Genomic DNA, 14,014 nt, shown 5'->3' with positions numbered 1-14,014 from the left:
CAACCACTTTGCCTTCTTGCATTTCTTTTTCTTGGGGATGGTTTCGGTCACCACCTCCTATACAATGTCACGAACCTCTGTCCACAGTTCTTCAGGCACTCTGTCTACCAGATCTAATCCCTTGAATCTATTTGTCACATGAATGATCCTGGGGTGTTCTCTATGCAGTCCTGATTGCATCAATTCAAAAAGTCACTCTGTATAGAGGGGGTTTGGACACAGATCCTTCAAGTTAAGGAAGAATGTACATTTCAATCCAATAATAGAAGTATTTCCTCATTGTAGTTACAACCATGTGCTTGAATGACTGAAGGTTTATGGAAGCCAGAGTCAAAATCTCTCAAAGTCAAGAAGAAAAACTCAGACAAACACTGCACAGACATACCTCTAGTTCTCTAAGCTTTATACTGCATCAGCTGGGAACCTCAGAAAGCACCATGTTTGGGTGTGTATTTGAAAGGCTTTCAGTGAATTACAATTTGGTGCTCTATCCTTGGAAAGCAAGGAGATCAAACCAGTCACTCTTAAAGGAAATCAACCCTGAATACTCTTTGGAAGGACTAATGCTGAAGCTGAAGCTCCAATACTTTGGCCACCTGATGCAAACAGCTGACTCATTGGAAAAGACCCTGATGCTGGGAAAGACTGAAGGCAGGAGGAGAAGGGGACGACAGAGGATGAGATGGTTGGATGGCATCACTGACTCGATGGACATGAGTTTGAGTAAGCTCCAGGAGTTGGTGATGGACAGGGAAGCCTGATGTGCTACAGTCCATGGGGTCGCAGAGTCGGACATGACTTGGCAACTGAATAACAATAACAACAACAACAAGCCCTATCCTTAGTTAATTTGAAATCAATATAATGATGATACATGAAGGACAGTTTTGCATCTCTGCCAAATCACTGCTCAGATCATTCATTACCTTTTCGTTCCATGACCTTTACACCTTGAGAATGCCTTTGTTTTCTTTTGGTTTATCAGAACTATATACACCACTTTGATTTGGGGTTTTGTTTTGTTCTGAGCCACCAGGGCAGCCTCAGTGCTCAAGTACAGTGATTGTTTCACTGCAGGTTCCTGGTAGAAATCATCTGCTCCTTTTCACTCTGGCTGATACTGTTTCTCTGACTTTAACTGTCCCCTGTGTGCTTTTATAGGTGGCCCTAGTGGTAAAGAATCCACTTGCCAATGCAGGAGACACAAGAGACATGGGTTTGATCCCTGGGTTGGAAAGATCCCCTGGAGTAGGAAATGGCAACCCACTCCAGCATTCTTGCCTGGAGAATCCCATGGACAGAGGAGCCTGGTGAGCTACGGTCCATGGGGCTGCAAAGAATCAGACATGACTGAAGCAACTGAGCATACATCGTATTGTTAGAAATGGGGTAGGGTGTAACTTATCAGTCATTAAGTCCTGTACCGTAATCACTTAAACAGTGTCTGGCACTTGCTGAATGCTTGATCAATATTTAATTAACGAATGGCTGATGGATGGTTTCCGAAAACCAACTCAATTTGACTTTTCTGTAACTAGCAGGGGATGGCCACTAGGGGGAGAAAGAGTGCCCACTCAAACCTGCGGAGGCCCGTGTGAGGCCACAGGCAAGGGTTTTGGGTAGAGAGCAGGAGTGTTTTTAAACAACCAAACCCTGTGTGTCTGGACTGGGTAGAGGCCTGGCCACCTGAAGGAGTGAACACTGACCACACCACTCCAGGAGTCCTCATTTCCAGCCTAGTGCTGACCGGTCCCGCCTCCCGGTGGCGCCGAGGACCAGGGCCAGACACCTGAGCCCAAAGGCCACATGGAGAGAAAGCTCAGTGCATAGACGGTGTGTTTTGAGCCAAGTGCAAAAATCGCACTTAAAATACTTGGGAATCAGACAGACAGGACAGTACTTGATTCAGTAATGTGGTTAATAGGTTAGAAATGAGAGAGAAGCAACAAAAACCCAGGAATGCATTTAGAAGAAATAGGCTCATGAAGTTGGTGACACTTTCCCACTTAGGACTTGATTGCAAGCTGTTTCCTAGCATCTCTTCTTCCCCAGAGACTCAGAGCCTCGGGGAGCTAAGCTCTGCTGCTCCGTCCGTTCACCTGGAAACAGGACCTTAGGAGGGAGGAGGTCTTGACTCTGCTGAGGCTGGAGCCCGAGTCCTTGTTCTCGTGGTTCTCCTGCCGTCTATAGAGGAGGCTTTTGGGAGCAGGCACTCAGGAATGCTTGCTTGGAGAGCGGAGGCCAGGACCATCCCCTGGCAGCCCCGGGCTTCCCTCCTCCTCATGTAGCCTCCGCAGTTTGGTTGGGCCAACTGTTTTAAGCTTATCCTACGATAGTTTGTGCACTCACTCATGTCTGACTCTTTGCAACTGCATGGGCTGTAGCCCATGAGGCTCCTCTGTCCAATAACACGGGAGTGGGTTGCTCCAGTATTTCCTCCTCCATGGGATCTTCCCGACCCAGGGATCGAACCCGAGTCTCCTGCCTTGCTGGCAGATTCTTTACCACTGAGCCACCAGTGTAGCCCCACCCGCAAAAGAGAAACTGACAAATAGAGGATCCTTAAGCCAAGGGTCCTGAGCCTATAGGTCCATGAACTTGGGCATGAAAAAAAATTATATCTTAATTTTCATTGACTTGTAACTAAAGTTCAGCATTTCGTCACAAACCACAGTAGAGTTAGCAAGACTTATGGTCTCCACATCGTTTGTTGCAGATATCTCAGTATTGCTTGCAATCATTGCTACTCTGAAATTACAGTCACTGTTAGATCACTACTAGATTTCATACATCCCTGGACACATATATTATTATAATTTTAAAATTTTCAGTATAATTGATTTCCTTTGTTATAATGTATTTTATTGTATGCATTTTAATACAGAAGCTTCACCAGATGATCAGAGATTAAAAAAGAAAAGTTAAGAATCTCTGCTTAAAGAGAATGATCCTTAGGGCTCTATTAACCTCTTTTTCACCGATTTGCTATGGATCATAAATTAATAGAATGTGAATTTCTGTTGATGCTGAACAAAGGGAGTTTAGCTTCCAAAGCATTGAAGGGACATCTTATTACTAACGAATTCATGTAAATTTGATAATAAAATGGCACGGTAGAAAGTACACTAATTAGATCTGCATTTTCTGCTTTTCACTGACATGTTTTTATCAATTCAGTACCATCTTGGTTGGGGGAAAAACAGATCAAAGGTGCTGTGTGTCTAGCATCACTGATGGAAAAAGTAAGTAGGAGTGGAGAACCTGTCAACTCGTATTCACCAGAAATGAGAGCCCGTGTAGAAGGCCATTGCTAAAAACCGTTAAAGACCACAAATAACTGATAGACTGAGGTTGTGGTGATATCCCTTCATAGGTCCTTAATTGAGTAAACATTTTTTTAGTTTTGAAGTTAATTGTAAAAATTACAGATAACAGATGAAGTTGTAGATATCCTAAAGTATTTTCAATTAGGATGATGTACATTCAATACTGGAGGAGAAAATGGCAACCCACTCCAGTGTCTTCCCTGGGAAATCCCATGGACAGAAGAGCCTGGCAGGCTGCAGTCAATGGGGTTGCAAGAGTCAGACGTGACTTAGCAACTAAACAATAGCACATTAAATATAGACCTTCATGCCTCTAATCACTCAGGATACAGAATTCATATCAGAAAAATTCAAGTGTGGAAGTTTGAGGCTTTAGAAACATGAAAAGTCCAATTTAATAAAACTTAAAATCTTACATTATCATCACAGCAAAAAATGCAAAGATCTGTCTGTAGAACATTTTGTCTTTTCTGGACTAAAGCTGCAGAGATACGTAAGCCTGGAAAAATGATGCTATTTTTGTTGTCTTTTTCTGCAGGTATTTATCATCAGTGCTACCTGTAAACCTATGAAGAGAAAGGTTAATGTCTGTGTCACTGAATACTCTTCTTACTGCTCTTTGTAAATTCCCTCAGATTGGGGATTACTTCTGCTTATGCAGAAATTATCTGTGTAATTTATAACAATCTCTGGCAAAAACCTCAGAAAAAAGATATGCTTCTGACTTAGCCGGATGTCAGAGGCTGCGGCAGGACCTGGGGAGAAGGCTCTGCAGATGGCATGAGGCTCTGGGAGTGATGATTCCAACAGAGGGGTAGCTTCTTGGAACTTTTTTCTCCCGAGAAGAGTGACAGTTAAAAAGAGGATAAAAGCTACGAGCAACACCTTTGCCAATGAAATAGGAGAGGGAGTGCTTTCAAAGCACGTGGGGCTGTCGCTGGGCTCTGAGCCCATCCACGGGACTGGGACGCACGGCCATGGAGTAGAACTTCAACGTGGGTCTGAGAAGAGACGGAAATGGCCCACCAAGTCAGCCTCAGTTCCCTCCAGGAGTCGGAACGCGAAGTGATCCTCCAGGTTTTGTATCGGGACCAGGAGGTTCAAAACACGGAGGCGGAGCGGATACGGTAGGCGGTCGTGCAGATGGTGGAATTCTTTGCGGTTTTTGGCCTTTTCTGCTTGGAGGCCATCTCTCCTTGGCATCTTGCTGCTTGATTAGCTAGTGCCGTTTGCTCCGCATTCAGCCTCTTGTCTGACAAGAGTCCGAAGCAAGGGCTGTAGGTGGAGGTGACCTTTACTGTGTCACTAAGCTTCGGGATGGTCAGGGAAAGAATGCCTTCTTTTCACTTAAAACAATGCCTTTGTGTGATAAGTTGGCTGTCTGTCTGCCTATCCATTTGCCTACTTTGCAGGAATCATTCAAGGGCAGCCTTCAGACTTCCCATACACCCTTTCAAGGGAAAGACCTCCAGCTAAGGGTTTTCCTAAATTATTTTTGGTGGTAATTGAAGATGCAAAGAAAGCAGCTTAGAAACAGATCTGCTGGCATCCATTCCAGCCTTCTCTTTGCTCACTTTTGCTTCCCAGCCAGCTCTGAGGAAACAGGGAGCATAAAGTCTGAACCTGCCCAGCCTGCTCCCAGACTCATTTGTTGACAGAGAACACCTTCTCATTCTGTCTCTGAACGGCGCAGGCTGTTTGCCATTAGTTTAACACTTAACAGAGCAGGGCTAGGTTATCAGCAGCGTGTCTCTTGTTAGCTGTCAAGATCCATCTTTAATATAACGATGATTTGTTTATTGATGTTGATGGAGAATGTGAGATCTAGAAAATAAGTAAATGGGATGGGCTTTTGATCTCATTGTGTTTTTAATGGCAGAACTCTTTTTCAGAGTCTGCCAAGAAAAACAAACGTATAAAACAAAACTTCGGACCACCCAGTGTTTGAGGAAGGAGAGGAAATTTCTGGGTGAACTGGAAGGAACAATGTTCCTTTTCTACTCTCCTTTGTAATCCCAAAGCTGTCCAAGTGTACTTACACTTTCTTCCACTAAAAAAAAAAAAAGAAAGAAAGAAAGAAACACAGTGAGAAAAATAGAGTTTTCTTTGGTGATGGAAGATCTTTCAGTGATTTAGAAGCATCGTTTTGAATGTCAACAAAGTAACATGTTATTTTGTTCCAAGGGTACCGAAAGTTTGCTGGAGGCTTGTTTCGCGGGATTAGGTTCTCTATCCTAAAAGTGACAGAGACAGTCCATAAAAGAGTATTCTGGCTAATGGTATGTTTTATGGTCCAATGTAATACCCCTTTTCACTAAGAGGGCTCTTCCCTGGTGACCCAGATGGTAAAGAATCCACCTGCAATGCGGGAGGCGTGGGTTCCATTGCTGGGATTGGGAGATCCCCTGGAGGAGGGCATGGCAACCTACTCCAGTATTCTTGCCTGGAGAATCCATCCCATGGACAAAGGAGCCTGGCGGGCTACAGTCCATGGGGTCACACAGAGTCAAACATGACAGAGCTACTGACACGTTTGTACTAGGGCTATCTTCCTGGGAGAAACAGGAACTGAAAGTAACCGACCACCCATAAAAAATAGTAGCAAAACTATAGCATCAGTTAAGTAACTTTATTGGGGCACTTTTAACAACGGCAGGTGTGTATGCTGTATACTTACACATCATTCCCTGTCTTGAATATTAGAATTGATGCCGTTTTCCTGCATTTTCCCTCTTCTTTCACTGTTTTTCTTTACCATTATAATGCCGTTTGGGCACAAAAGGATGAACCTAGAACAAAATCAGCAGCTGACTCCTCCATGCCAGGCAGACTGTTTATGCTTTGCCATTTCATCCTCACAGCTACCCTGGGAGGTAAGGCTTTCACAGCTGAGAAAACCTCTGAGCCTCTGCTCTGAAAGATGGCAGGAGATCCTGGTTCACACAGCTGTGTTAGAACCCGGGGGTGCTGGAATGCAAAGCCCCTTCTCTATCTCCATACTGTTGAGGCCCTTGCCACGGAGGAGTTTGGCTGGCTTCTGCCCTTCCACTCACTGGTTTCTCCCCTTCCACTCACTGGTTTCTCATCACTTAACCCTCTGGGCCGCAGGAAACTGAAGACGCGCTTGCAGCATCTCAGGTGGAAAGGCGCGAAGAGCGTGAGCCACGAGTACAGAGAGAAGTCTTGTGCCCGCTGCCAGCAGCCCCTGGGGCTCCTGCTGAACCGGGGAGCCGTGTGTCGGGGCTGCAGTCACCGCGTGTGCAGCGAGTGCCGGGTGTTCCTGAGGCAGACCCGCGCCTGGAAGTGCACCGTGTGCTTCGAGGACAGGTGAGGATGGGCGGGGCCGGCGGGGGTGGGCGGGGCCTACGAGATGGGTGGGGCCGGTGGGTGGGCGGGGCCGGCGGAGGTGGGGCAAGGATGGCTGGAAACCCTCGAATATGGCCCAAGACCAACAATCAATAAAGGTAGCTGTCATTTTTTAAACTTAATCGGAAAATATTCAGAGAATGCTTAACATGGAGCTGCCTTTCTAGACATGGAAATTATTGTAACTCAAAAACACATTTTACCAAATGAAAAAAGTTTTTTAGTTTACAAAAGTTTGTAATGGCCGAGGATCATCTAATCTAGGAGTTAAGATTCCTTTCGGTTTCTTAACTAGTTAGTTTTGTTAGTTTTCTTAGAGCTTAATTTATCTCTTTGAGGGAAAGTGGAGTGAATTGTAATACAAGGAATATTAGAGTGTCCTGTGGAGCTTTATTAAGGCCTTTTTGAAGGAAGAAATTTGACCTGTATTGATGCTCCCCTAAAGAAGTGGTTATGGTTTCCATTAGTGATAGACTGAATCTACATTTATTCTAATCTTTTGCTATTGTGAGATTTTAAAATATTTTAAACACGGAGTTGGTATTTTTGAAATACACTTCTTGAAAATGATGAAGAACACGTATGGCTTGATCTCATACTGTTAGAAGCAAGAATGGGCTGGTCATCGGTTCCTGGAAAACCCAGGGAGTGTTTCTGCTTGTTGTGGGGGAGTGTGCACAAGGACATCACAGAACTCGTGAGAAGCAGAAGTGTTTGTCTGGTGTGAATCTAGGAGAATAATCTGAGACTGAGATTTGAAAACAACTTCTAAACGTTGCTCAGGTGCGTACGTGCCTAGGGAGACTGTGTGAGGTGATTACAGAGTGAGGGCACACCAGTGGGATTTTTCTCCCCCCCTAAATCAAGAGGATTGTGTTTATAAGCAGCCTGATATTAATCTCCTTAAACTCCCCCTTGCTTTGTGAGGATTAATGTATTTCAGTCACTCATTCAAAGGCAGGTTGTTCAACCAGATTGCCTTGCTCCTAAGCACCCCTCTCTGAAACAGCATGTCACATCACAGACACGTGGTCAGAGTCACCTCCAAACATATCAAGTTTCCTCAATCTGTCAAAGCCAGTGCCCTTCAGGCTTCTCTTAGCTTGAGAGGGAAAGAGAAAGAATTCCTGTGAGCCAGCCCTGGCTGCACTTGTGCTCAAGCAGGTCCTGGGCTCTTGAGAGAGGAGGGAAGGTCCTAAGACCCTCTTCAGTTAACCATATGTACTGGGTTGATAAACACTGTGTCCCAAGGTAGTAAATTCTTCAGCACTTCTTTTAGTGGTTAAAGTGAGTAAAGCGAAGTTGCTCAGTCGTGTCCAACTCTTTGCAACCCCATGGATTGTAGCTTACCAGGCTCCTCCATCCATGGGATTTTCCAGACAAGAGTGCTGGAGTGAGTTACCATTTCCTTCGCCAGAGGATCTTCCCAACCCAGGGATCGAGCGAACCCAGGTCTCCCGCATTGTAAGCAGACGCTTTATCATCTGAGCCACCAGGGAAGTCTCAAAGTGAAAGTGCAAGTCGCTCAGTTGTGTCCGACTCTTTGCGACTCCATGGACTATACAGTCATGGAATTCTCCAGGCCAGAATACTGGAGTGGGTAGCCTTTCCCTTCTCCAGGGGATCGTCCCAATGCAGGGATCGAACCCAGGTCTTCCGCATTGCAGGCAGATTCTTTACCAGCTGAGCCACAAGGGAAGCCCCTTTAGTGGTTAACTGGAAACTAAAAATCAAAACAGGAGGACAGGGGCTGAGGCAACCTCCCAGGAAGGGGGCCCTGTTGAAGTCTCCGCCCTTGAGAGCACTGTGCCCCAGGGCATTGTAACTGAACCCCTCTAAGCTCATGAAGTGCGATTTCTAAAACCCCAGCTTCCTGGTGTTGAAATAAGGATGTTTTTCAAAATACAGAGATAATTGCATTGCTCTGGAGAGAACTGACCCAGGAAATTGTAGGGCGAGAAAGCTGAGTAATTTACAACCCCTCCCCCCTTCATTTGCTTCCTTTCTTCGAAGTTCTCTACCCTCTCTAGTTTTGTCCACTCTGGGCTGCCGTCCACTCTTGGGGGGTCAAACCAAAGAAAAGGATGGTGAAGTGTGAGAGTCTTTGACAGTCTTAACTGGGACCTGGACAGGTTTCCGACCCCGTTCATTTTCCTCTCCTTGCTTCTTCTTCAGCCTGAGACTCATCCCTCAAGAAGTGGAATTGTTGTGGAAACAGGAGGAATTGTGGAAACAGGAGGAAAACATAGGTTTTAAAATCAAGCAAAAGGAAAGTCTAGGGTAGCAGTTTTAAAGAAAGCAAAACCAGCGTTCAGACTGCTGCAGTCAGTGCGAAGGCCTGTGGGCAGCGCTGGCCTTGGGCTTGGGCTGAGGGTCCAGGAGACAACTGAGGATTCTCCCTGCTGGGCAGGTTTTCTGCTGAGGACCTGTTGGGGCTCAGGGGAGGGAGAGGGGAGGGAAGACTAAGCTGGCTCAAGGTGACTTCCCAGAGCACCCAGGTGGGAGCATTTCTGGAAGATGGTCAGGATTAGAGAGGGAAATGAACACAGTCAGGGACAAGGAATACCGTGGGGAGGAGTGCAGACCGCTCACCACATGCCCGCTCACCTCCTGGGCATGTCTTGACACCACATGCTTTGTTTAAATCTTCAAACAGTCTTACATGGCAGTTACTACTATTATCCCAGTTTTATGGGTGAAGAGCAGAGGCTTAGAGACCCAAGGGAGCCCAAGACCACATAGTAAGACTAGAACCAGTCTCCTGAGTGCCAGTCCTTCTTTTTTTTTTTTTTTTTAACCACTGTGAATGATCCAAAATTATTTTTAATGGTAAAAACTGAAGATATATAAGAAAACAATCAAGTAGAATATTATACCAGTGACAGACTTTATTTTCTTGGGCTCCAAAATCACTGCGGACGGGGACTGCAGCCATGAAATTAAGACACTTGCTCCTTGAAAGGAAGGCTATGACCAACCTAGACAGCGTTTTAAAAAGTAGAGACATCACTTTGCTAACAAAGGTCTGTCTAGTCAAAGCTATGGTTTTTCCAGTGGTCATGTATGGATGTCAGATTTGGACCATAAAGAAGGCTGAGCACCGAAGAATTGATGCTTTTGAACTGTGGTGTTGGAGAAGACTCTTGAGAGTTCCTTGGACTGCAAGGAGATCCAACCAGTCCATCCTGAAGGAGATCAGTCCTGGGTGTTCATTGGTAGGACTGATGTTGAAGCTGAAACTCCAATACTTTGGCCACCTGATGCAAAGAGGTGACTCATTTGAAAAGATCCTAATGTTGGGAGAGATTGGAGGCAGGAAAAGAAGGGGATGACTGAGGATGAGATGGTTAGATGGCATCACCAACTCAATGGACATGAGTTTGGATAAATTCTGGGAGTTGGTGATGGACAGGGAGGCCTGGCCTGCTGCGGTTCATGGGGTCACAAAGAGTTGGACACGACTGAGTGACTAAACTGAACTGAACTGACAGAAGCTATGTTCCTGCATTTCACATGAAGAAGTATATAGACAAGCTAAATAAACTGAGTAAAATATTTCATGTAGCTGTACATTTACACAATTTCCAGAGGTTAGGCACTAAGTGTAATTTCACAGAAAAAGGGCCATTTGTTCTTTAAAATACAGTTTTTCTTTTTTACTTCTGAACTGGAAACGGCAGCTGTTTTAGTTCTTACCACAGCGCTTGTCTGTTTCACACAGAGTAGGTGTACTTCGTTCTGTGCGAATGGAAAATGATAATTACATGAAGGATCATAATATGCTCTTTCAGTTCAGTTCAGTTGCTCAGTCGTGTCTGACTCTTTGTGACCCCACAGACTATAGCATGCTACGCTTCCCTGTCCATCACCAACTCCAGGAGCTTACTCAAACTCATGTCCATCGAGTCTGTGATGTCATCCAACCATCTCATCCTCTGTTGTCTCCTTCTCCTCCCGCCTTCAATCTTTCCCAGTATCAGGGGCTTTTCAAATGAGTTAGTTCTTTGCATCAGGTGGCCAAAGTATTGGAGTTTCAGCTTTAGCATCAGTCTTTCCAATGAATATTTAGGATTGATTTCCTTTAGGATTGACTGGTTTGATCTCCTTGCAGTCCAAGGGACTCTCAAGAGTCTTCTCCAACACCACAGTTCAAAAGCATCAATTCTCCAGCACTCAGCTTTCTATATAGTCCAACTCTCACATCCATGGATGCTTAGTCGCTTCAGCCGTGTCTGACTCTTTGCTGCCCCATGGACTGTAGCCCGCCAGGCTTCTCTGTCCATGGGATTCTCCAGGCAAGAATACTGGAGTGGGTTGCCATTTCCTTTTCCACACATCCATACATGACTACTGGAAAAACCATAGTTTTGACTGCTGCTGCTAAGTCACTTCAGTTGTGTCCGACTCTGTGCGACCCCATAGATGGCAGCCCATCAGGCTCCCCCGTCCCTGGGGTTCTCCAGGCAAGAACACTGGAGTGGGTTGCCATTTCCTTCTCCAATGCATGAAAGTGAAAAGTGAAAGTGAAGTTGCTCAGTCGTGTCTGACTCTTAGTGACCCCATGGACTGCAGCCCACAAGGCTCCTCCATCCATGGGATTTTCCAGACAAGAGTACTGGAGTGGGGTGCCATTGCCTTCTCCGATAGCTTTGACTAGACGGACCTTTGTTGGCAAAGTAATGTCTCTGCTTTTTAATATGCTGTCCAGGTTGGTCATAGCTTTTCTTCCAAGGAACAAGTATCTTTTAATTTCATGACTGCAGTCACCATCTGCAGTGATTCTGGAGCCCAAAAACATAAAGTCTCTCACTGTTTCTACTGTTTCCCCATCTGTTTGCCATGAAGTGATGGGATCAGTTGCCATGGTCTTAGTTTTCTGAATATTGAGTTTTAAGCCAACTTTTTCACTCTCCTCTTACACTTTCATCAAGAGGCTCTTTAGTTCCTCTTTGCTTTCTGCCATAAGGGTGGTGTCATCTGCATATCTGAGGTTATTGATATTTCTTCTGGCAATCTTAATTCCAGCTTGTGCTTCATCCAGTCTAGCATTTTGCATGATGTACTCTGCACAGAAGTTAAATAAGCAGGGTGGCAATATATAGCCTTAGCGTACTTCTTTCCCAATTTGGAACCAGTCTGTTGTTCCATGTTTGGTTCTAACTGTTACTTCTTGACCTGCATACAGATTTCTCAGGAAGCAGGTCAGGTGGTCTGGTGTTCCCATCTCTTTCAGAATTTTCCACAGTTTGTTGTGATCCACATAGTCAAAGGCTTTGACATAGCCAATAAAGCAGGATGATGTTTTTTTGGAACTCTCTTGCTTTCCCAGTGATCCAACAGATGTTGACAATTTGATCTCTGGTTCCTCTGCCTTTCTAAATCCAACTTGAACATTTGGAAGTTCACAGTTCATGTATAGCTGAAGCCTGGCTTGGAGAATTTTGAGCATTACTTTACTAGTGTGTGAGATAAGTGTAATTGTGCAATAGTTTGAACATTCTTTGGCATTGCCTTTCTTTGGAATTGGAATGAAAACTGACCTTTTCCAGTCCTTTGGCCACTGCTGAGATTTCTAAACTTCCTGGCATATTGAGTGCAACACTTTAACAGCATCATCTTTTAGTATTTGAAATAGTTCAGCTGGAATTCCATCACCTCCACTAGCTTTGTTCATAGTGACGCTTCCCAAGGCCCACTTGACTTCACATTCCAGGATGTCTGACTTTAGGTGAGTGATCACACCATCGTGGTTATCTGGGTCATGAAGATCTTTTTTGTATAATTCTTCTGTGTATTCTTGTCACCTCTTCTTAATATCTTCTGCTTCTGTTAGGTCCATACCATTTCTGTCCTTTTCTGTCTTATATTCTTTGCATGAAAAGTTCCCTTGGTATCTCTAATTTTCTTGAAGAGATCTGTAGTCTTTCCCATTCTATTATTTTCCTCCATTTCTTTGCACTGATCACTGAGGAAGGCTTTTTAATCTCTCCTTGCTATCCTTTGGAACTCTGCCTTCAAATGGGAATATCTTTCCTTTTCTCCTTTGCCTTTAGCTTCTCTTATTGCATCAGCTATTTGTAACGCCTCCTCAGACAGCCATTTTGCCTTTTTGCATTTCTTTTTCTCACATATGCTTTTTATCCATTGGCCAAATGAGGGTACGAATGACTTAATAGTCTTTGAAGCCTTCTGTTACCAAACATACAGTAAAAAAGTGGAAATTTGTGGGGTACTTTTTGAAAAAGTTTGTTTTTGAATAGTTTATTTTGTGCTTACTAAAGGAATATTTACACAGTAGTTTGGGTATCGTTCCTTTTGTTGAAGTTGACATTTCTCCTATGGTCAGTCATGGCAGATCTTGCTTCAAAAAACCTTTTTCAGATGAGCAAACTTCCTGTATGCGTAAGTTCAGACTTGAAGTTGTCCCTCACCCATTTCGGCTGAGCCTCTCGCCCTCCAGGAAGGTCAGTGCCAGGAGGCCATTTTCCCAGGCTGGCACTCCATGTGCTATTGAAGTGCTGCCTTGGTTAGAGCTCTGGGCTGAAATGTAGCCGAGAGTTATGGACACTGGGGGTGAAGGGCTACCAGACAGGCTTGTAGGCCCTTTCGTCATGTGTTCGAAGGGATTTCCACAATAACAGACCCACATCCATAGATCAGACCAAGAGTGCATTCCAGTGCCAAAGAGACATCATGGGTAGATTTTTCTAATTTTAAGTGATTCTAATCCTGCACTGTTTCATGAATGCATATCCTGATTTCCCAATTTGGAGTTTCTTTATTTTGGTTCATTTTCAGTCAGTTAAAGTGTCTCTTCAAAGATTTTCCCTTCCATGGCTGATTCATGTCAATGTATGGCAAAAACCACTACAATATTGTAAAGTAATTAGCCTCCAACTAATAAAAATAAACGAAAAAAAAAAAAAAAAAGATTTTTCTTCTCAGAAGAGCATGTAGGTGATGGGTATTTTAAGCCATTGCCTATCTGAGGATGCCTTCAATAGCCTTTCCTCACAAGTAAGGACTTCACTGGGTTTTATTCATTTTTTTAAACTGTTTTGTTTTCGGATGTAGCTGATTAACAATGTGATAGCTGTTTCAGATGAAGAACCAAGAGACTCAGTCATACATTCAGATCTATCCACTCTCCACCAGACTCCCCTCCCATCCAGGCTGCCAGACCACCATGAGCAGAGTTCTATGTGCTGTCCGGTAGGTCCTTGTCTGCATCCGTTTTCAACAGAGCAGTAGGACTTCACTGGGTTTTAAAATCTCAGGTCCCAACTTTCCACCTATAAGTTCATTTAATGTGTTATCACTGT

At 44.4% G+C, this 14,014-nt stretch overlaps 1 protein-coding gene across 4 annotated transcripts in view; it reads left to right on the top strand.

Moving 5' to 3' along the window:
• Positions 1–14,014, top strand: part of SYTL3 (synaptotagmin like 3) — a 90,146-nt gene that overhangs the window by 8,209 nt on the left and 67,923 nt on the right. For all 4 annotated transcript variants that reach the window (XM_070461511.1, XM_020889351.2, XM_070461510.1 and 1 more), the window contains exons 2-3: positions 3,865–4,453; positions 6,435–6,653. In XM_070461511.1, coding sequence (XP_070317612.1) covers positions 4,344–4,453; positions 6,435–6,653 — 329 coding nt within the window. In that variant the 5' untranslated portion in view covers positions 3,865–4,343. The remainder of the gene's footprint in view (positions 1–3,864; positions 4,454–6,434; positions 6,654–14,014) is intronic.

The sequence above is a fragment of the Odocoileus virginianus genome, chromosome 34, assembly GCF_023699985.2.
Source record: "Odocoileus virginianus isolate 20LAN1187 ecotype Illinois chromosome 34, Ovbor_1.2, whole genome shotgun sequence".
Taxonomy (NCBI): domain Eukaryota; kingdom Metazoa; phylum Chordata; class Mammalia; order Artiodactyla; family Cervidae; genus Odocoileus; species Odocoileus virginianus.
Note: the sequence above shows the minus strand (reverse complement) of the source record. Positions and strands in the feature narration are given on the sequence as shown.